Source organism: Serinus canaria, chromosome 5 (assembly GCF_022539315.1).
Source record: "Serinus canaria isolate serCan28SL12 chromosome 5, serCan2020, whole genome shotgun sequence".
In the NCBI taxonomy this organism is placed as follows: Eukaryota; Metazoa; Chordata; class Aves; order Passeriformes; family Fringillidae; genus Serinus; species Serinus canaria.
Window position 1 is genome coordinate 9943180 of NC_066319.1, and position 20757 is coordinate 9963936.

Sequence of the window (20757 nt, forward strand, 5' to 3'; positions counted from 1 at the left end):
CTAAGGTAACCTGGACTGCAAAGCTATCTTGTCCGAGGCCCCGGTGGGAGCATCTGCCAGGGTGGAGCAGGTGTTGAAGCGGGAAGCCTTGCAGGACGTGCTCCTGGAGCTCTGCTTCTTGCGGTAGAAGTAGCTGCTGAGGTGGAACCAGAACTTGTCATGGAGGGAGGCGTAGATGAAGGGGTTGTAGCAGGCAGAGCTCATGGCGATCAGGTGGCACGAGACCTGGATGACATTGACGTACCTCTTGTCCAGGATGGTGAACTCCTCGTCGATGTCCCGGATGAAGTTGACCACCTGCAGAGGCAGCCAGCAGACGGCAAAGCAGACCACGGAGACGGTGAGCACCCGGAAGGTTTTGTGCTTGGTCCTGGTCCACTTGTCCCGGCAGTGATAGGCGGCGCCCGGCACGTTCCTCCTGCGCAGGTGGTAGGTGATGGCGCAGAAGGAGATGGACACGGCCAGCAGCGGGAGCATGTAGGAGAGCAGCAGCATCAGGCACGAGTACAGCAGCCGCTCCCTCTCCTCGTGCTTCCAGAACTCCTCGCAGATGATCATGTCGTGGCCGATGGCGTTGAGGTCCAGGTAGTGGGTGTGCAGCGAGGTGGGCACGGAGGCGGCGATGGAGAGCAGCCAGATGCCGGCCACCAGGCCCAGGCAGGCCCTGCGGCCGATCCGCCTGCGGATGGGATACGCCACCACCACGTAGCGGTCGATGGCGATGGCCGTGAGGGACAGCACCGACACGAAGACGGTGGCGGCCTGCAGCAGGGTGACAAAGTGGCACATGAACATGCCGAAGAGCCAGCCCCGCTCCTCGAAGGCGTAGGACACGGTGAGGGGGACGCAGGCCAGGCACATGATGAAGTCGGCCACCGCCAGGTTCCCGATCAGGAAGTTGGTGGTGCAGTGCAGCTTCTTGGTGAGGGCGATGAGGAGGATGAGGAAGAGGTTCCCGATGCACGCCACCACCACCAGCGTGGCATAGAGCGGGATGAAGAGCGGCTTCAGCTCCAGCAGCAGGTCCAGGCCCGTGAAGATCAGGGCTGAGTCGTTGTGCCAGGAGCCATTGGGCAGCTGAGCCATGGGAGCCCCTGCGGCTGACGCAGCTCAAAGTCAAACACAGATGAGCCTGTGAGCTCTGGAGGGGGGCATAAATACATTTTGGCTGAGCTTCTGGGCAGAAGGACCTGTCCCAAGTCTGGGCTTTTGCACAGCCCTGTGCTGAGGCACTGGCTGGTTTAAATGACTTGCTTAAGAGTGAAGATGCCCTGGGACAGACACGGAGGAGCTCCGGGATGGAGGAGAGTTGGGAAGCTGGCTGTGAAATAGTGAAGCAGCCAGAACAGATCTGTGGGGAGCTGACAGCTTGGGGCAGCAGGACCTAAAAATCAGCTCGAGAAACCTCATGGAAAGTTTCCACCTGGGAGCTGAGCTGACTTAAGGCAAAAAAAGAAAGACACTCCTGCATTTCTTGCTTTTTATTTTTCCCAGTTAATTCCACCCTGACCCACCAGCCCCATGCCTCCTGGCTGGGCTGGGAAAGGAGCATCCTTTCCATCCCCTGCACTCCTGTGTCTCTCCCAGCCAGCTCACCCCACCCCAACCCATCCCACTGGGGTCTATTATCCCCTTGGTTATATCTTCATCACCCATGGAGCTTTGGCTTCTCCTGTCTTTTCCTGTGGCAGCTGTGATGGGAGGGAGGGAAGGAGGGAGTGCCTGGCTCCCTGGGCACCTCCACAAACCCACTCAGGGGAATGAGGTAAAATGTATATGGAAAATAAGAGTTTCCCTCCAGGACCCTCCTTTCAAGCCCCACACTCTCAAAAATTATTGTTTGATCCCCCTTACTGGGATCTGGACAGTCTTTTTTCCCCCAGTGGAGAGTCAAATCAGCATTAATTAAGAAACCCTTGTAATTAACCGAGGGATATTGAGGTTTTCTACATCCCAGCTGCACTCACAGGGTGCATGCTGTGATACCACAGCTTCAGGTCCCCGTGCCCTGCCTGGGGCAGGAGCACAAAATCCATCAGGAAACTTGCAGCTGAGAAGCCAAAATGCTCATTAACTTACAGAATGAACATTCTGAAGCTCAATTAAATTCTTTAATTCTGCTTTGTGTACCCACGAGAGTCAAACCAGCCCTTCTGTGCCTCGCCAGGGTCCTGCTCCCTCTCTGATAAGCGCTGAACACCGCGGCTCTGGCTGGGCTTTGGGGGGTCCAGGGTGTGGCTGCGGGACCCCCTGTCCCGGTCCGGAGCTCTTACCTGCCGAGGGGTCCGGGGTGCTCGGGGCCGGGAGCCGCCCGCTGCCCGCCGATGTTCCCGTGAGGATGAGGAGGAGCGTTCCCTTCGCAGGGTGTTCACCGGGAGACTCCGGCACAGCCGATCTCAGCCGGCTTTTGGTGGTGTGGGGCTTTTGTTGTCTTGCTTTGTCTTTATTTTTTTTTATTTCCCGCTGCCTGAGCCTTTCAGTCCCGGAGGAACAGGACGTTCCCACCCACGGCGCTCGGTGTTCCAGGTACCCGGGGGGACGCGCGCATCCCACCGAGGTGGAGCCGCATCCCGCCCCCCGGCCCGGCGGGGAGCAGCGGGGGGCTGCGGGGAGCCCCTCCCTCGCCCTCGGGGCCGGATCCAGGCACATTCTCCCGGTAGGGAAGGAGGGGAAGGCGCGGCGAGGACGGGGCGGGCGGGCGCAGCGATCCCGCGGGGCTCCCGGAGTCGGCAGCGCCCGCCCCGTCGGGGGGTCCCGGCCCGGGGGCGAGGGAAGAGAGGGGGAAAGTGGGGTGAGGGCAGAGTGGGGTGAGGGTGGCCCAGCCGTAGGGTGATGGGCACCCAGCCCCGAGGTGCTGGTGGCCCAGATGGGGGGGCAAGTGTAGGATGGGGTGAGGGAGGTCCAGCCATTGTGAAAGAGTTCCCAAATGAGAAAGGATATCAGGGTCAGCCTTACTTAAATAAGGGAAAATTATAAATAATGATCATCCACTGGAATTTTGGGGGGATAAGAGGAATGGAAATTTGCAGAGCAGTCACAGAAAATTGAGAGTTTTGGTGCAAGACAGTGATTAATTCATCCCGATCTGATGGAGCTGGGCTGGTTATTAAAGCTGGCTGAGCCGATCAAGAGGAGACTGCTCACCCCTGCCGAATAATCAGCAGGAAGAAAATCATCTTTGTCTCCATATCAGTGCCTGACGAGAGCTGCTGTTAATTTTAAAGAGTAGAACAATCAGATTAGGAGAGCCAGAGGCTGGTTTGAGAGGAGAGCTGGACTTTGGAGCCGACTGCAGGATGATGAGTCCACCCCAAGGAAGGCACAGGCTCCGTCCCCACCCGGATGCACCATGGCCAGGGTGACCCGGCTGCAGCACTGGGAGCCCTTCCCCTGCACAGGCTCATCCTGGAAAAACCTTCTTTGACATCATCTTTTCTGCTTCCAGAGCCTGCAGAATAAATCACTCTTATTCCCAGAGCTCGTATTGCCCCGCCATAGGTCCTGGCTCAGGGGTACAAGGATGGGTTGAAAGCTGCAGCCCACCCTGATGGTCGAGCTGGAGGTGCTGGAGACCCCTCCTGTTGCATCCTGGTGTCCCTCCCATCCCTCACAGATGATGGACAGGAATCAGTTTCCTGTGATTTTTATCCTTTTCCATGTCACCAGGGTGGTTTTTAGAAATAACCAGAGATCCCTGAGACCCTGTCAATTCCAAAGGAGGATGGAATATTTAATGGCCATAGGCTGAAGGAGGAAAGGTTTGGGGTGGATAGCAGGAAAAAATTCTTCCCTGTGAGGGTGCTGAGGCCCTGGCACAGGGTGGCCAGAGAAGCTGTGGCTGCCCCTGGATCCCTGGCAGTGTCCAAGGCCAGGCTGGACAGGGCTTGGAGCAGCCTGGCATAGTGGAAAGTGTCCCTGCCCACAGCACAGAGCGGAACTGGATGAGCTTTGAGGTCCCTTCCAACCCCACACTATCCTGGAATTCTGTGATTTTCAGCAGCACCACAGGGTGCTTCCAGCTCATGCTTCTGTGGGATTGATTCCTTTGCCACAAGCCTGTGGAGAACCACATTTTTTTCCTGTTTGGATGGTGGGAGCCTTTCCTTGCTGCCTACAGTGCTCTGCCAGGCCTGCCCTCCCCTTGCTCTGACAAGGCAGCAGGTGAATGTGTTAGGTACTTTATTCTGCCCCATTTTGAAAGCAAAGCCCTGCTAGGCTGGGGCTGCATCACCACATGGGCTCTCCACTGGCTTCCAGGGGTGCAGAAATGCTGTTTCATGCAGAGAAAAAAGGTAAAAAAATGTCTTTAAAAGGTACAAAGGGACAGGGGGCTGCTCTTTCCTTTGTGATTTACTCATTTATCCTGCCTGAAAGTCATTCCCTGTGCCTCATGGTCTGGAGCCGATGCCACCAGGCACCACAGCTGCAGATCTGCCTGTGCCTCTGAGGATGGGCCCCTTCTCTGTCCCTGATGTCTCCTCTGGGTTAAATTGTTAAAAACAGGCTGCCCAGGGCAAGGGTAGAGTCCCCAGCCCTGGGGGGAATTTAAAGCCATGTGGCTGTGGCACTTGGGGACACGGGTGGGCTCAGCTGTGCTGGGCTTGGATTTGACGGTCCCAGAGGGTTTTTCCAGCCTCAACAATTCTCCCTCTGTGGGAGTTATTTCCACACACAGGAAAATTGGTGTTGCTGTAGAAGCAAAACCCACCCCTAGTGAGGCTGCTGCTTTTACCAGCAAGAGTTGGTTTAGTGCAGAGGAGCTCAGCAGCCTGTTTTTCCCAAAATAAAGCCCAATATTGGGAGGTAAAGCCCTTGCAACTCACATCATGTGTGCCATCACCAAGTGCAACAATGCTGCTCAGACACATCACACTCCTCTTCACAGTTTCAGTGATTTTGTAAAGAAGTTTTAAAGGGGTTTTTTTTAATGGTGATTTAAGTACAGACCCACCCCAAGTCTATATTCCTGGTTATAATTTAATTATATATAATTATATTTATGTAACTATATTTATTATATCTGGGAGGGGAAAAAAGTTAACTCTATATAAAGAATTCATTTAAGGAAATTATTGCTCAACCTTTGCAATTATCAGTTGGATTTTCTTTTGCCCTACATGTTTCCACAGAGGAGGTCAGAGAATCTTGGAATGGTTATTATTTTTAAAAGTTAAATGATAAGAGCTGTTCCCTCAGGTCCCTTCTCCAAAGGAAATGCCTGGTGATGTGGATGTGGAATAATTTCAGCACAGTTCTTTTGGGTACATTTCTTCCTCAAATATGTTTAAGAACAGATAAGATAATATAAAGCATCCTCACAGCGCTTGCTACCCATAAGAAGAATTTTATTGACTGGGAAATAGGCTGGGGACAGAGAAATTGCTGCTTTCTGTCTCTGCACAAACCATTTCTGGGAACAACTCAGAGTTCTGCATCTTTGTCACAGCTTTGTTACATCAGGTGAGAGAGATCTCTGCAAGGACACAGACTTAACATAATAGAGGACAGTTAAAGGATAAATTAAAAAGGACATTTAATGAGCAAACCAGCAAGACTCGAGGCTTGCGAGTTGTGCATCACTGGCACTCAGATGATTCACCACATTCCTCAAGGTTCAAAAACCAAAGGATTGTTTTAATGGAGAATTCTGAGCGTGACTTTTCTGGGAGGTGAGTCTGGGGTGGGAGTTGCACCAGGAAAGCTGATGGTGGGAACAGCCTCTGAGTTGTGATGTGGTGACTGAGAGCAGCGCCTCTATTTGGGTACAGAGACAGGAAACTGGGAGGCTCCAGCAAAAATTTACTCCTAAAAAAGTACTTTCAAACAGGTACATAAATGAACACGGCATGAATCCAGTGAGGATTAACTCCTAGAACCACAATTTCCCCTAAGAAGCTCTGACAGACTGTGCTGCTTCACTCTACCGACCCCCAGTGTTGGTGCTGAGGCAGAACACACAGACCAGCGAAAAAGCAGCACAATATCACAGATTCTTGGATTAGTAAAAGGAAATAACCCTTTGAAGAGTAAAGCAGGGTTAAAAAAACCAGTTAAATACTAAATATATTTCAAGTCAGAGAATTTTATGCAATTCTGTGATGAAAACAAGTTGTTTGTACCCTCTCTGGCTACCCCTCTTGGTTTCCCAACACAGAATCTCATCTGATCTTTTTCTGGAGAGGCTGAAGAGGTACAAAACGACCAACAAGAGGAAAAATACCCCCCTTACAGTCTGTGATAGAGATTTTGGGCAATAAAGTGGGATATTAGGGGGTACATTACAGAGAGGAATGTGAAATAGCTACAATGTCAATGACACCATCAATTTATTGACTGCAGTGAGAGCTTCCTTCAGGGTCTCAAATTCACAGAGGTGGGAAATATCCATCTTCTTCCTGGCACAGCCTGGGGCCAAGTCAGACTGAAACAGTGAAGATCTGGAGAAAACACCAAAGTGGATTTGGCAGGAGAGGAAAAAAGTGCCCAGCTGAGTAATGAAAAGGTAAAAGACAGGACCAAAGTGATTCACTGGTTTCTCTGCTCTATTCTAGACCGTGATGTTTCCTGGTGCTTCTGCACAACTGCTTTTGTTGTTGTTGCTGTTGTTGTTTAATGTGTCTCCTGATGGATTCCAAACAATCCACATCCAGGCTGGAATGATGAGGTGGCTGCAGGCTGGAGAAGATCCACATGAGGTTTTGGTTCAGCTGTGTCACGGGCGTTCCCTCTCATCCCTACCAGCGCCAGCCGCTGTCTGCGGAGCTCCAGAGCTGGGATTTGCTGTGTTGGGAGTTCTTTCTTTTAAAAATTACTTCTTCAATCACTGACAATTTGCTCCGTGCCCCTCTTCCTGCTATTCCTTTGGCTGGGTACATCCTCCTGGGGGCTGGGACAAGAGGCAGCCCTGGCACGGCCGGGAGCCCTCACTGCTCCGCAGCTGGAGGCTCCTCCTCAGCCTCCGGCTTCTCCGGCTGCGGCTCCGGCGGGATGAGGCACTGCACCTCCTCGGAGCTGATGGCCACTTTGTCAGGCTGCAGCCAGCGCTTCAGGTGCTCCAGCGTGCTGGGGACAGCAAAGGGACACCGTGAGACCAGGGAGTGACAGAGCCACACGGGAACACACAGGAGAAGCGACAGGAAAAGCCTCCACAGGCAATTCCTGCCCCTCTGCAGGTATTCCCCTTCCCATAGGTGAGGTCTGGCGTGGGATGGATCCTGGTGGCAGAGGGACAAGCAGAATCTGTCATTGTCCAAAGCCGTTCCCTGCAGGTGGGCCTTTGAAACTGTGGTTAGAACACGTTTTATGCTCTGATTTCTCTCAGTGTGAAGGACCTGCACAGGAGCCCTTTCAGCCTTTACACACCTGAAGTTCTCCTCTGTGTCTGTAGCCAAAGACTCCAACTCAATCAGACAGAGGGCAGGGTTAGATGGGATATTGGGAAGAATTCCTTCCCTGTGAGGGTGCTGAGGGCCTGGCACAGGGTGCCCAGAAAAGCTGTGGCTGCCCCATCCCTTGAAATATTCAAAGTCATGCTGGTTTGGAGCATCCTGGGATAGTGGAAGGTGTCCCTGCCCAGGGCAGGTGGGTGGCACTGGATGGGCCTTAAGGTCCCTTCTAGCCCAAACCAATCTGTGATTCCAGGAGTTTCCAGCTTTCTGGGCTGGAAGAAAAAAACCTCTTGTTCAAACAAACCAAACCCCCAGCTGCCTCTTAGTGATGAAGATCAGGAAATATGGGGGGGCGGGGAGGGAAGGGAACAAAACCGAAGCTGGAAGAATATCTCAAAATGTGAGAGCACTAATAGCACTGGAAGGTTAAAAAAACAATATAATCTTAACAGTCTAACATCATGATTCAGTGCACTTAAAAGTTAAGGCCTGTTTAATTACATTGGTGCTTGAGACTCAAACCTTCAGCACCATTCAGGAGTGACCTCCAACTTCATAGTCAAGTTCTAGGGACTGAAATTCTTTCATGGACAACATTCCCACCCTTTAAAAACAGTAGAAAGAGCCCATAAAAGCTTGGTTTTAAATATAAATCACGTTGAGGTTAACTGGGGACCAAAGAAACCATCTGAAACCTACTTATAAACAGGGATTACTTTTCATAGTTCTGGCTTAAATAGATTTTCTTGAAGGGAGAGAAATAATACTCTTGTCACCCAGAAGCAATCATGGACAATGTCAGCTGAGAAATGAGGAATTTGGAGAGTGTTCCATGTGATTGGGAATGGGAGACTGCTTAGGGAAAGGGCTCCCATCTTCTGACATCATCTGTGAGAGGGCAGCGGGGGACAGAGCAGAAGCACTGTAAGAGAGGCAGGGAAGGGAAATCGCATCCCAGGACTGGCACCAACCCCCATCTGAGACACACTGGACATTCCCTCCTCTGCTCCATTCTTTCCCTACCCCACGTGTGAGGAGGGAAATCACTGAGTAGGTCCCAGCTGCTTCCATGCAGTCCGAGGGGTGCAAAGTTCAGAAAGGAGCCCGGGAAGCTCAAACCCTACGTGCTCTGTGTTCCCTCTGGCACAACCCCAATGGGTATTCCCAGAATGCTGCAGGAATCCTGTGGCAGCCTCTCTGAGCTGCAGGGAGATGGTACTTCAGTGTCACGTCCTGACAAAACCTTCTTCTAGTTTTTAAGGGGTAAGTGGTGGCCCCTTCCCACCGAGCTGCTCGTTACCTCTCGTCAGCATCGTGGCCCTCAACGTAACATTCTGCCTCAAACTTCTCCTGCAGGAACCTGTCCCAGCATTCCTTCTTGGCCTGGGACAGCGTGCGCAGCATGTCCTTGGAGGTCACCTCCTGGGACAGGCCTTTGATCCTCATCAGTCTTCTCTCTGTCAGGAGAAGAGGGGATGTTGTTATTCTGGAAGGACAGAAGAGAAGGATCTGGACTTCTACCTCAAAAATTAAGTTAAATTAACTTTTCAAGACTAATTTCTATTTTTAAAGTAATTTCCCCCCTGTATTTCAAGCCTGCCTGCCTTTCTTTCCTATATATACACAAGATGGTGTTTTTCAGGTGATGCTTCTGAAGGAAATAAGGTTTGTGCAATCAGCCAGCTCTGCCTGTTTAGGGTTTTAATAACTTTCACACTTACTGCTCAGCTTCCATGAAATCACACAGGACGGCACAGATCTCACAGGCACTGAGTTCCCACAATTTCCATGCAAATTGGAAACTAAATCACTCTCATTGCACTACTTGGTGCACAGTGAAACAGCAACAAAGGCACGATGAAAATTCTGGCAGAAATAAAAGCTTAAAAAGCCACTTCTGCCACCTGTTCTGTTGCTGTGTGCAGCCTCCTACTTATTGTGGAGGGTAAAAACCAACTTTTTTCAGCTTTTGCTTTATAAAAAAGTTCCTTTCTGTGCCAGAGATGAAGAAGCTCTGATTGAGCTTCACCTTTCCACTGCTGCACTTGAAGGAATTGAGTCAGATTCTGTGTATTTAAGCTGGGAGACTTTTTGACCACAGCACCGGCACCACAAAAACAGAGCTGTCACCAGGCAGACACTCACCCAGGGATGCCAGATACACCTCTGAGTCCTTCAGGGGTGCCCAGGGCTTCAGGGCAGGTTGGGCAGAGCCGCCCGATCCGCTGCCCTCGGCGTAGGAATCCACGAAGGAGTCTGTGAAAGCATCGCCGGCGTCCTTGTGCTCGGGATGTGGCAGGCAGGAGCAGATCTCGGCCCAGAGGTCCTCGCTGGACCTGGTCACCACGGAGTCCACGCTCTCGATCATCCTCATCGTGGGATCCTGCCACGGGGGGAACAAACGGTGAGCACCGAGCCGAGCCGCCTGCCCAGGCCTCCACCACCCACCTCCCTCTGCCCAAGTCGCGCCAGCGGACATTCCAGGGAATTCTCATCCCACCAGGACTCCCGGCCGCCCTGCAGGGAGCGATGTCCCCGCGGCTGCCCCTGAGGCGGAGGGGCCGCCCCGCTCCCGCACCCACCGCCCGCGCTCCGGGCACCGCGGCAGCTCTGCCCGCACCTCTCCGGCCCCGGGCCCGGCCAATCACAGCCGCCACCGGGCCCAGGTCCGACCAATCACCGCCGCCACCGGGCCCGGATCTGACCAATCATCGCGCGCCGACGGCGGAGCGGGGCCGCCCATTGGTCGGCAGGGTGGGTGACGCTGACGCCGCCGCGCCGCCATGTTGGCAGAGGGCGGAAGTGGTGCCGGGCGGCGCAGGCGGGCGCGGTGTGACATCCTTGAGGCGCTGCCGCCCCTGCCGCGGTTCGGCGGGGCCGGGATGTGCTCCAGCGCCACACGAGGAGCTCCGGCGGGGCTCTGAACCCCCTCTCTCCGCAGGCCGCTGCCGTGTCCGTGGGATGAGCCAGCTGCCGTGCGGCGCCGTGCTGGCACTCATGGGGCTGCTCTTCGCCAGGACCATGGCCTGGACATCCAGCGGGAAAACGCACGCGGAGCTGGTCAACAACCTCTACAGTGAGTGCCGGCAGCATCCCTTGGAATGTCAGTGCACGGATATTTATTGTCTGTATACGGATATTTGGTGTCACGCCGTGTGACGCTGCTCACTTGGAAGGGTTGGGGTTAATGTTCCTGAATTTCGGCATTTGTCCCAGCCTGAACTCGTTCTATTTATAGCTGGAAACAAGGTGTTGTGCCAGGAGGGGCAGGAGCGCCTCTCCACACCTTCCTTCCCGGCCTCTGAAGTGTGTGGCGCCCTTTAGAGTGCTGCAGCTCGGTGTTCGAGCCCGGCGGTGCAGCCGAGTGTCCCGCACATCCAAGCTGTGCCTCCAGCTCTGCCCGAGGGCTGGAATGGTGCCCGGTGCTCCCGCTCCGCTCAGGACTGCGGGCTGGGACACACATAAAAACAGCTGTAAACTTCCCCAGAATTCCCGCAGAAAGGTCTGAAGGGATGTTGGATGTCTCTGCGGCAGTGGCCCTTGAGTTCGTTGCTGAAACCTGAAGCCGTGAAACGAGACTCCGGTTCACTCCCGTTACCCCTGGCAGTGCCAGAGGCCTTGTGGCTGCAGGTGGCCACCCTCTGGAGATGGGCTGGTGGCTGGGCCCCAGCGGGAATGGGAAAGGATGTCCGTCTATCAGTGTTTGGTTTGCTGTCTCAGCTATCTCATTAATACCCCCAGATCTACAAACTCCCTGAAGTGTGTTTCCTCTTTCAAATCTCTTCTTGCTGGAATGCCAGGATTTCAGTGCTGTCTGTCTCTTTTTTCCTTCTTTCCCAGAAAAAGGGATCATTAAGTCTCAGAGAGTCTTCGATGTGCTGTTGGCTACGGACAGAGGTCACTACATCAAGTATTTCCCATACATGGATTCTCCTCAATCCATTGGTGAGTCACTTCTGGCAAAACATCTGCTGTCAGCAGAGCACGAGGTGCCTCGGCAGGTGCTCCATGGTTGTGCTGTGCAATCCTTATCCCTGGAAGTGTTCAAGGGCAGTTTGGATGGGCCTTGGAGTAACCTGGTCTAAGGGAAGGTTACTCCATGGCAGAGGCTGGGACTGGATGAGCTTTAAGGTCCCTTCCAATCCAAATCATCCTGTCATTCTGTGAAAGGAGACAAGTGTTTTCCTATTTTGGGTGGAAAGTGGGGGAGAATTAGGAACTGTTCCCACTGGGAATTTATTCCTTGTCAAATGACTTGTGTCACCTGTTTCCTTTTAGGCTACAAGGCGACGATCAGCGCCCCGCACATGGTAAGGTGAAAACTCCTCACTTTCAACAGCAATGGGGAATTGATTATTTCTCTTTTTATATTTAATTTTACTTCAAGTAAAAAACTGAAACATCCCATGGACATGATTATCCTGCTTCTTTCTTTACGGATTTTTCTTCTGTAGAGGAGTTTCCCCTATACTCTTTCAGTTGCTTTAAAAGTGTGCTTAGATGGGAATTCCATGTTGCCCCTTTTTTTGCATGAGACCTTTTCTCCTGCTGTTTCACATCTAATTCCTGAGCCATTGCCTAAATGATGTCCTGCAAAAAATCTTCCAGGTCTGACACTTGAGTTTTGCTCTGGAAGTGTCAGGCACGAGGCCAGGTGTGCTGTGATTAAATCAGAAAACAAGAAAAAGTGTTGGAAGAGGAGACTAACCCTGGGATGTTTCCCTCTTCCTTGTCCTGGGTGTCCCTGCAGCACGCCCACGCTCTGGAGCTGCTCAAGGATCAGCTGGTGGAAGGTGCCAAGGCGCTGGATGTGGGATCTGGGAGCGGATACCTCACCGCGTGCTTCGCCAGGATGGTGAGTTCACGGCACTCTATTCCCAGCCTGGAAAGCACATCCCTTAATTAGCTGGTATAACTGGGACTATTCAGCCCTAAAACCAAGGAAGGGGCACAGGGCTTGCACCTCCTCTTCAGAACCTCTGCTCTGCAGTTTCTTCTTGGAGATTCCCCAGTTCCCACTGAAACCTGCCCTGTCTCTTCCATATGGGAGGCATCAGGTGTTTGACTGATGTTCTTTGCAGACTGGCCCGACAGGAAAAGCTGTGGGTGTGGAGCACATCAAGGAGCTGGTGCACGAATCCATCCGGAACGTCCAAGAGGATGATCCCACGCTGCTCAGCTCCGGCCGCGTGAAGCTTGTGGGTGAGCTCCCTGCAGTCCCAGGGTTTTCCCCTTGGCTCTGCTCCTCACAGCCCTTCCAGTTTGTGTTGATGCTTTGAGTTGTTATGGCACAAACCAAGTGTTCCCTGGGTGTTTTCCCTCTGCAGTTGGAGACGGCAGGCAGGGATACCCCGAGGAGGCTCCTTACGACGCCATCCACGTGGGAGCGGCCGCAGCCTCCGTCCCCAAGGAGGTAAGAGAGGCCGTGCTGGGTGTCCCTAGAGAAAAGGAGGGAACCACTGCAAGCTTATCTTCTGTCACAACCTTCACAACGCTGCTTATTCCCATTGTCTGTGGGGATTTTTTGCCTCTGCTGACTGGGGTGTCTCGGTGCTGCAGCTGCTGAAGGAGCTGAAGCCGGGCGGGCGGCTGATCGTGCCCGTGGGGCCCGAGGGGGCCAACCAGGTGCTGATGCAGTACGACAAGACCAGCGACGGGCACATCGTGGAGACCCAGCTCATGGGAGTCATCTACGTCCCTCTCACGGACAAGGAGAAGCAGTGGCCTCGGTAAAACCTGCTCTTCCCTGAGGAACACTCCTTCCTCTTCCTCTGAGCTTGCTCTCCTTGGCTTTGCTGTCCGAGTCCTGGATCTCTGGCAGATGCTGTTTGTGGAAAAAAAAAAAGAAAAGAACAGCTTGGCAAAGCAGGGAGTATTTTCTGTTTGATAGAGCTTGCAGAGTCTTATTTCCTCTTTTTCTGGAGTGTGTGTTTAAATTCCATGCGATGCTGGCACAGAACGGAGGGAGTAGTAACTCTTGGTTTTCCTTTGCCTCAGGGATGACCTCTGACACATGGATGGATATCACTAAAGGCACCTCAGAAAGCTCATGAGAGGGACTTAGGCCTGTAGATGGTCAGTATGGTTTTGCTTTTTAATGGAAATTTCATCAATGGATAAAGGGAAGTTCTGCTTCTGAGGAGCTCATTCTGGAGGGATGGAGAACAGGGACAGGACCAGGGGAGGCTCTTGGAGGCCCTGACAGCTTCCAGGGAGCGGATCCAGACAACTCCAGCTTTCCTCTCTGATAAACTCTAGATAACATCAGTTCACAGAGAATTCTGACAGCAGACAGGAATACTTAAAGCTTCACTAAAACCACTTTAATATCGACTACTCTGCCTAATGCTTGGCGAAAATAAGTCACAATTAGTGTCTTGGAGCAGCAACGTACCCTGACTTGTCACTTTTTAAGATATGGGCGCGTGTTCTCTTCCTGCCTGCACCAACTAATTTAATGGTGGGCAGCAACACTGGATTTTGAGGGTATGAAAAATGCTTGGTTTTTTTCCGCTTGGAGTTTTGAAAAATATTGATTTCTGGACTTCACCTTCTTTGGGGTTACGAAAAATGTGCATTGCTTGGCTCTTCTGATTGGGGTTATAAAAAATGCTCATGGTTCGGCTTTTCCCTGACGCGTCCTTCACGCAGGCGGTGACTGAGGAGGCTCACAAGGGGCAGGCGGTGAGGCTCGAGGGTCATTGGTGGAGCAGTTCTGAGGGGGGAAACTGCTGGGAGGTAAATAAATAAATCAATAAATAAATAAAGCCGTTCCCGCTCCTCCATTGTCTCCGCCTCGCCACGCGCTGGGCGGGGGGGGAGGCGGGAACGGGACGGGGGTGCCGGGGGCGTGGCCTGGCGTGGCCAGCCCGCGCTGATTGGCCCGCGCGGCCCGGCGCAGCGCGATGCGTCACGGCGTGCGGCGCGCGGTGTGGCCGGCGTGGGTGCGCGCGGCGGGGATCGGGGTCCGGCCGCCGCCGCCGCCCAGCGGGGACATGGCCGAGCCGGGACCCGGCCCCAGGCCCAGCCCCAGCCCCAGCCGAGCTCGGGAGGAGGAGCCGGGCCCTGCCGGCAAGGAGGAGGCGGCGCCGGCCCCCAAGAAGCGACGGCTGGCGGGCGGCGAGCGGTACGTGCCGCCGCCGCGGAAGCTGAACCCCGGCGTGAGCTTCGGCGCCGAGCACTTCGCCGAGACCTCGTACTACTTCGAGGGCGGCCTGCGCAAGGTGCGCCCCTACTACTTCGACTTCCGCACCTACTGCAAGGGGCGGTGGGTGGGCCGCAGCCTCCTGCACGTCTTTAGTACCGAGTTCCGAGCGCAGCCCCTCGCCTATTACCGCGCCGCCGCCCGCGCCGGCCGCCTGCGCCTCAACGAGGAGCCCGTGCGCGACCTGGACATCGTGCTCAAGGTGGGTGGGCCCCGGGGCGGGATCGTGTGCAGGGGCAGAGCCCGGCCTGCCCCGAGCCGAGAGCATCAGCCCATGAGCGGTGTGGTCAGATAACACAGAGCCGGGAGTTGGACTAGATAATCCTGATGGGTTCCTTTCAATTCCAAATAGTTTACGGTTCTGTGGACCCAATGGAGGGGTTAAAGGGGAAATCAGGGCTCCAGGGGAATCCCTGCCCCACTGGATTCGGGAATGTGTGAATCCTACAGCCCCACACGTGCCCCACGGCTTGTTCGTCCCTTAGGAACGGGAATACCCTATGGGCAGGTGATGGGATTTGCGTGGTGACACACACACGAGTTATCCTGAATCCGGGATCCCAGGAGAAAGGGGCTTTAATTCTCCTCCCACAGTGTCAGGTCCCTGTTGTTTGTGGCCGGGTGGGTGGTTGCACGAGCTGGATTCAGGCTGATTGTCCATACCCCATACTTCCAGAACAACGACTTCCTCAGGAACACGGTGCATCGGCACGAGCCGCCGGTCACCGCCCAGCCCATCCGCATCCTGGCGGAGGACGAGGAGGTGGTGGTGGTGGACAAGCCCTCATCCCTGCCCGTGCACCCCTGCGGCAGGTTCCGGCACAACACGGTCATCTTCATCCTGGGCAAGGAGCACGGCCTGCGGGAGCTGCACACCCTGCACCGCCTGGACCGCATGACCTCGGGCGTGCTCATGTTCGCCAAGACCGCAGCCGTGTCCAAGCGCATCGACGAGCAGGTCCGGCAGAGGCAGGTGAGGGCTGGGAGCTGCTGCTGTGCTCCACAGTCAGCCAGGTTTGGTCTCTAGATGAGCTCAAGTTCCCCAGGCAAGTCATGGTTGTGTTGCTGTTCTTACCTGTTGGTGCTTCTTGTCCCTAATAGGGTAAAGAGAGAGTAAAAATTGAGTTTGGTAATACTGGATCGGAAGGGAGCTCCTAAATAATGTAACTGAATTTGGTAATCCTAGTGTGATAATATTAGAATGAAAACCTTAAAAATTTAACTGCTTTTGCTGGTATCGGATTGGAAGTGATCTCCTAAAAATTTAGTTTTATGTGGTAATTTAATGTAATTTGGTAATATTGGATTAAATGGGATCTCCTACAAATTTATTTTGATTTGGTAATATTTAATTGTAAAGGGTCTCCTTAAACTTTAATTGATTTTGGTAATTTTAGGTTGGAAGTTGTCTCCTAAAAATTTAAATTATTTCAGTAATATTGGGTTGAAGTGGATCATCTTTCTTAAGGGATTATCCCACGGGACTATGCAAACTTACTGGGATCATGCAGACCAGTTAGAGATGAGATTTATATGTGAGTGGACATATGTCAACTATTCACCACTTTTGTAATTTTAAAATTCCCATTTTTCCAGTCTCTTGATCCAAACAGAACTTTTTCCAGGATTGGCTTCAGGGCTGTAAGCCAAAGGCTATGGAGAGATGGCTCCTGAATTAAAACAAGGCAAATAGGCCAGGCCTTTCTGCTCTTGATTTCCCAACTAGCTGAGGAAAATGTGTGGGGAAATTCGGCTTCAAGTAGCTGATTGCATTTCTTTCCCTTTCCTGTTGTAATAAAATGCCACTTCAGGTTGTATGTTATTGAGGGGAGAGGGAGGAGCAGCAAGGCTGGAGCTTGGGTGTGTTTCCCCCTGTGTTTCCTGAGCCTTCCTCTCGTGTCTCCTGGCAGCTGGAGAAGGAGTACGTGTGCCGGGTGGTGGGGGAGTTCCCGGAGCACGAGGTGGTCTGCGAGGAGCCCATCCTGGTGGTTTCCTACAAGGTGGGCGTGTGCCGCGTGGATGCCAAGGGGAAGCCGTGCCAAACGCTCTTCCAGCGGCTCAGCTACAACGGCAGCAGCAGCGTGGTGAGGTGCCTGCCGCGCACGGGCCGCACGCACCAGATCCGCGTGCACCTGCAGTTCCTGGGACACCCCATCGTCAACGACCCCATCTACAACATGGAGGCCTGGGGCCCGCACCGGGGCAAGGGCGGGGAGATCGGCAAGACTGATGAGGAGCTGCTGAGGGCGCTGGTAGAGGAGCATCGTTCCAAACAGAGCCTGGAGGTCTTGGGTATTGGGGAGGAGGACTTGAACTGCGCTGGTGAGAGTAAAGACTGTGGGAATTCAGGTGACTGCACAAAGTCTGCAGAGGCCGATCCTGTAAACGGGAGTTCCTGCCCTGCTGAGGACGAGAAGGATCCAGAGAGGAATGACGTAGCAGCTTCTCCACTGAACTCTGATACCAACCTGGAACTGCTTGATAAAGACAAAGAGCTCAGTTTGTGTGGGAATCAGGATGGGCAAGCGGGGGAGAAGGGTTGGGAAGAGAAGGACCCTTTGTGTGTGGAGTGCAGGATGAGCAGGCGGGACCCCTCTCCCAAGGAGCTGGTGATGTTCCTGCACGCCCTGCGCTACAAGGGCGCCGACTTTGAGTACTGCTCCAGCATGCCCGAGTGGGCCATGGAGGACTGGCAGGAGTGACCAGGACACCCGGCACCTGCAGACCCTGCTGGCCGGGACAGCGGCGGGCAGAGGCCAAAGATGGACTTTGCATTGTGGTGGAGGTGAACAAAGTGTGCCTTGAGCTGGGCTGGGAGGGATCCGTGGGGCTGGAGAACTATCCCACTTCCCACAGGTGCTGTGAAAGATGAGCAGGGAAGCGAGGCTAAAACAGGAGTTTTATGTTGCCCTTCAGTGAACTGGCACTTGAGGGCAGCAAGGACTGAACTCTGCTTGGCACAGGCAGCTTTGCATTCACCTCAGTGGATTCTGGATCAATTATCCACATGGATAATGAAGTGTATGCACTAAAAGTCAAAAACTTATTTTTCTTCCAGCCTGCTGTGTTCCTGTGTCTTACAGTAAGAGCTGCTGGTTGTCATAAAAAAAACTGGTTTTATTGTATTTTGTTGTCAGATTGATTTCAAAACTACAAGATTACTCCTGAGAACACTGTGAGGTAAAACCAGGACACTGTGGTCTGTTTTGTGCCTGCTGTTTGTCAGCAAGATCCACTTGCCTTTGAAATTACCAACATTCATTCAGATAATTACTTAATTAATTAATTATTAATTAATTAAGTAATTAAGTATTACCTGGGTGCAGGTATTGGGCCTGGTTTTGAAGGTACTGATCCCCAGATTTTGTCTTGGAGAGATTTTTAAAAACACTTCAGTGTGACAGTCAGCTTTCAAGAAAAACAAAAGCAGTTCCATGAAGCAGGTCTTCTTTTAAAATAATTTTATGTGAATGAATAATATCACCATAGTTCTTATTTTCATTAGTGTTTACACAGTTGATTCTTGGCTTCTGGGAGGGTTTTTATATTCATTTTGTAGATCTCAGATTGGCCAGCCCACAGGAATTAGTACCTTCCTCCTAAAATCACTCGATGATGTCACCAGGGTCAGGGCATAACTCCCAAATCACAATAAAACATTGCTTGCTTCCAGTAGCCCACAGGAGCCAAGTGGTGTCTTTCTCTGCTGGATCATCCAAATGTTATTGAATATTTCCATTAAAATTCACTCAGGTTTGAGCTTTGCTCTTCCACCTCCTGCCAATGGTTTCATGATTCTAATTTAATTCCAGGTATTTAGAGAGGTGATGCTAAGAATCAGCGTTGGCCAAATTTTTGATGCATTGGAATACACCTTTCATGGAAATAAATGGACCTTGGGCATCTTCAGTGTATAAAAAAGTGTGGCTGGAGCTCTCACTGGATTTGGATGCAGGGGAATGGGGGTAGATTTAGGGACGACAGTTGAATTAGATTTTCATGTGTCCCAAGTTATGCTGGGAGGTTTTTTGGTAAGAAATTTCTGTTACAAAATAAAGGCTCTGTCAGGGATTTTCCTGACTGACACTGGGGCCAAAAGGCCTGATGAGGAACTGGAGCTCAGCACTGCTTTCTCCCCTTTTCCTGGAATAATTGCTGGTACTGGCAACTTTTAATTTCCTGGTCAAGAAACTCCTGGGCTTCTGTTTCCAAGATTCTTTGAACTATGAAGATTTAGGATTTATTTCACAAGGATACTACCTCTAATTTAATTTTTTTATTTTATTATTACATTTATTATTTTATTATATTTATTATTTTTATTTTATTAATTTTTTAAAATTTATTTTAGTCAAAACCGTGTTTGATGTTTTGTTAGCTGGGAAGATGTTGCTCTTGGAGATGCCCTGTGATAAATTCCCATCTGAGATTGGGTCTGAGGTAAATACTGGGTCCTGGTTGTTGGCATAAAGTTTTCCATACCAAATGTAGGTCCTGGAAGAATTCCTTTCCTTAGTACACCTTTACTTGGACATGCCTTGACAGTGCTGCGTTAGCTTTGGACTTGATCCTAGACAATCCTGTGATTCTGTCTTTATCAGGAGCATGTCTGTCTCCTGTGCTGAAGCACTGTGCTGAAGCACTTTTCCATACAAATAAACCCTCGTGGCAAACTTCCCTGTGCCTTGGCCTCTCCCTGTGCAGGACTGGCTGGAATCAGCCCCTGAGCACTCACCTTCCACGCAGTACGGGAGTGAGCTGCTTGTCCAGTTGTGCTTTAGTTGTGTTTGGGAACCTTTTGTGAGGCTGCACCATCGTGATCTGGCCACTCTGCCCAGGACTGGGTATGATCCAATTCCCAGAAGGATTTAAGTATAGCTAAAACTGTGGCAGCATGTGCAGGGAGGGCTCAGAGCTGTCACAGCAGAGGTGGGAGATGTCCCTTCTCCTGGAAGCTCTGAGTTTCACTGACTTCTAATTCCAGGCCTCTAATTCCAGATTTTTTTTTTTTTTTTTTTAAGTGAACCATTTTCAGTGAGGGGCTGGGACCTTAAAGCCCATCCAGTCTCACTCCCCTGCCATGGGCAAGGACACCTTCCACTATCCCAGACTGCTCCAAGCCCTGTCCAAGCTGGCCTTGGACACTTCCAGAGATCCAGGGGCAGCCTCAGCTTCTCTGGGCAACCTGTGCCAGAGGCTCCTCACCCTCCCAGGGAAGGATTTCTTCCCAATATCCCATCTAAATCTCCTCTTTTCCAGTTCAGAGCCATTCCCCCTTGTCCAAAGTCCAACTCTTGGAGCCCCTTTAGGCACTGGAAGGGGCTCTGAGGGTTCCCTGGAGCCTTCTCCTTTCCAGGCTGAAGAATCCCAGCTCTCTCAGCCTTTCCTCATTAGACAGATCTTCCATCCCTCTAATTCTAAATCTGAGCTTTCACGAAGGACCCAGCCAGCCCTAATAGGACGTTTTGCTGGGATCCCAGAGGAGGCTGAGATTTAAAGGGGTTTGTTCCCAGTGTCGCAGCTGGAAGCTCCGCAGCAGAGCTGCACTCTGAGGAAGGAGGTAAGTCAGGATACCCCATGGAGAGGCACCACAGGAAGCTGGATACTGGGTAAGACCCTTCAGTCCCTCGGGACACTCTGGCTTGACTGTGACCCCTAAATTCCTTGGGATGCTATCCTGGGTGACCCCTAGATCCCTCATGACATTCGCGGGCTGTGACCCCTAGAATCTTTGGGACACTCTATTCTGCCTTTTGATCCTGAATCCCTCAAGATGCTCTGGCCTGTCCGTCCCGGGCACCACCTCCGCTTTTCCTTTTCCCCATAGGGCCGAAGGGAGAGGAGGGAGGGAGAGGTCCCCTTGGAAGTGTTAGGGGAAAAAAAATTTTTGGTGTGAGGGAAAAGTTTTCCTTCCCGACGAGGATGGGATTCGAACCCACGCGTGCAGAGCACAATGGATTAGCAGTCCATCGCCTTAACCACTCGGCCACCTCGTCACAGGGACTGCTTTCTCACCGGACCTATAAGGAAGTATACCCACCTCCTCCATCATCTCCTCCCGCCCGCCGCTCCTTTACGGCGCCGCCGGTTACGCGGCCCTGCACGGGCACAGTGCGGAGCGAAGCCTCCGCGCCGCGACCGAGCACCCCGCGGAGCCGGTGCAGT

The 20757-nt window shown here is 52.4% G+C and overlaps 4 protein-coding genes and 1 non-coding gene across 8 annotated transcripts; 2 read left to right on the forward strand and 3 right to left on the reverse strand.

Moving 5' to 3' along the window:
* On the reverse strand, positions 1 to 1086 carry LOC103822177 (prolactin-releasing peptide receptor-like). The gene has a single exon (XM_009097145.4). It carries the CDS (start codon positions 1084 to 1086, stop codon positions 1 to 3), a length of 1086 nt encoding a protein of 361 aa, XP_009095393.1.
* Positions 1087 to 5328: 4242 nt separating this feature from the next.
* On the reverse strand, positions 5329 to 10075 carry CCDC32 (coiled-coil domain containing 32). 4 transcript variants are annotated; one of them, XM_009097146.4, is made up of 4 exons: positions 9971 to 10075; positions 9534 to 9771; positions 8689 to 8845; positions 5329 to 7062 (listed from the first exon to the last, which is right to left on the reverse strand). In XM_009097146.4, the coding sequence occupies exons 2-4, from the start codon at positions 9760 to 9762 to the stop codon at positions 6924 to 6926; spliced, it is 525 nt and encodes a 174-aa protein (XP_009095394.1). In that variant the 5' UTR covers positions 9763 to 9771; positions 9971 to 10075; the 3' UTR covers positions 5329 to 6923. The 4 variants fall into 4 exon arrangements, with proteins under 4 accessions (XP_009095394.1, XP_018777677.1, XP_018777676.1 ...); XM_018922132.3 differs by having other exon boundaries at positions 10009 to 10069; XM_018922131.3 differs by having other exon boundaries at positions 9967 to 10032.
* A 129-nt stretch (positions 10076 to 10204) lies between these two features.
* On the forward strand, positions 10205 to 14169 carry LOC103822176 (protein-L-isoaspartate(D-aspartate) O-methyltransferase-like). The gene is made up of 8 exons (XM_009097143.4): positions 10205 to 10464; positions 11229 to 11333; positions 11667 to 11698; positions 12139 to 12243; positions 12470 to 12590; positions 12716 to 12801; positions 12948 to 13117; positions 13386 to 14169. Exons 1-8 carry the CDS (start codon positions 10350 to 10352, stop codon positions 13396 to 13398), a joined length of 747 nt encoding a protein of 248 aa, XP_009095391.2. The 5' UTR covers positions 10205 to 10349; the 3' UTR covers positions 13399 to 14169.
* Positions 14170 to 14278: 109 nt separating this feature from the next.
* On the forward strand, positions 14279 to 18704 carry RPUSD2 (RNA pseudouridine synthase domain containing 2). The gene is made up of 3 exons (XM_030240372.2): positions 14279 to 14794; positions 15269 to 15565; positions 16503 to 18704. Exons 1-3 carry the CDS (start codon positions 14294 to 14296, stop codon positions 17292 to 17294), a joined length of 1590 nt encoding a protein of 529 aa, XP_030096232.2. The 5' UTR covers positions 14279 to 14293; the 3' UTR covers positions 17295 to 18704.
* A 1802-nt stretch (positions 18705 to 20506) lies between these two features.
* Positions 20507 to 20588, reverse strand: TRNAS-GCU (transfer RNA serine (anticodon GCU)). The gene has a single exon. It is a non-coding gene; the product is annotated as a tRNA-Ser (tRNA).
* Positions 20589 to 20757: the final 169 nt, after the last annotated feature.

Bases quoted from the DNA above. Each gene is read 5' to 3' on its own strand.
- LOC103822177 (XM_009097145.4), bottom strand. From the start codon at position 1,086: ATGGCTCAGCTGCCCAATGGCTCCTGGCACAACGACTCAGCCCTGATC.
- CCDC32 (XM_009097146.4), bottom strand. From the start codon at position 9,762: ATGAGGATGATCGAGAGCGTGGACTCCGTGGTGACCAGGTCCAGCGAG. The intron at 8,846-9,533 runs GTGAGTGTCTGC...TTCTCCTGACAG, and splicing joins GGTGTATCTGGCATCCCTGG to AGAGAAGACTGATGAGGATC. The intron at 7,063-8,688 runs GTAACGAGCAGC...TGCTGTCCCCAG, and splicing joins GGCCACGATGCTGACGAGAG to CACGCTGGAGCACCTGAAGC.
- LOC103822176 (XM_009097143.4), top strand. From the start codon at position 10,350: ATGAGCCAGCTGCCGTGCGGCGCCGTGCTGGCACTCATGGGGCTGCTC. The intron at 11,334-11,666 runs GTGAGTCACTTC...GTTTCCTTTTAG, and splicing joins GGATTCTCCTCAATCCATTG to GCTACAAGGCGACGATCAGC. The intron at 11,699-12,138 runs GTAAGGTGAAAA...GTGTCCCTGCAG, and splicing joins CGATCAGCGCCCCGCACATG to CACGCCCACGCTCTGGAGCT.
- RPUSD2 (XM_030240372.2), top strand. From the start codon at position 14,294: ATGCGTCACGGCGTGCGGCGCGCGGTGTGGCCGGCGTGGGTGCGCGCG. The intron at 14,795-15,268 runs GTGGGTGGGCCC...CCATACTTCCAG, and splicing joins ACCTGGACATCGTGCTCAAG to AACAACGACTTCCTCAGGAA. The intron at 15,566-16,502 runs GTGAGGGCTGGG...GTCTCCTGGCAG, and splicing joins AGCAGGTCCGGCAGAGGCAG to CTGGAGAAGGAGTACGTGTG.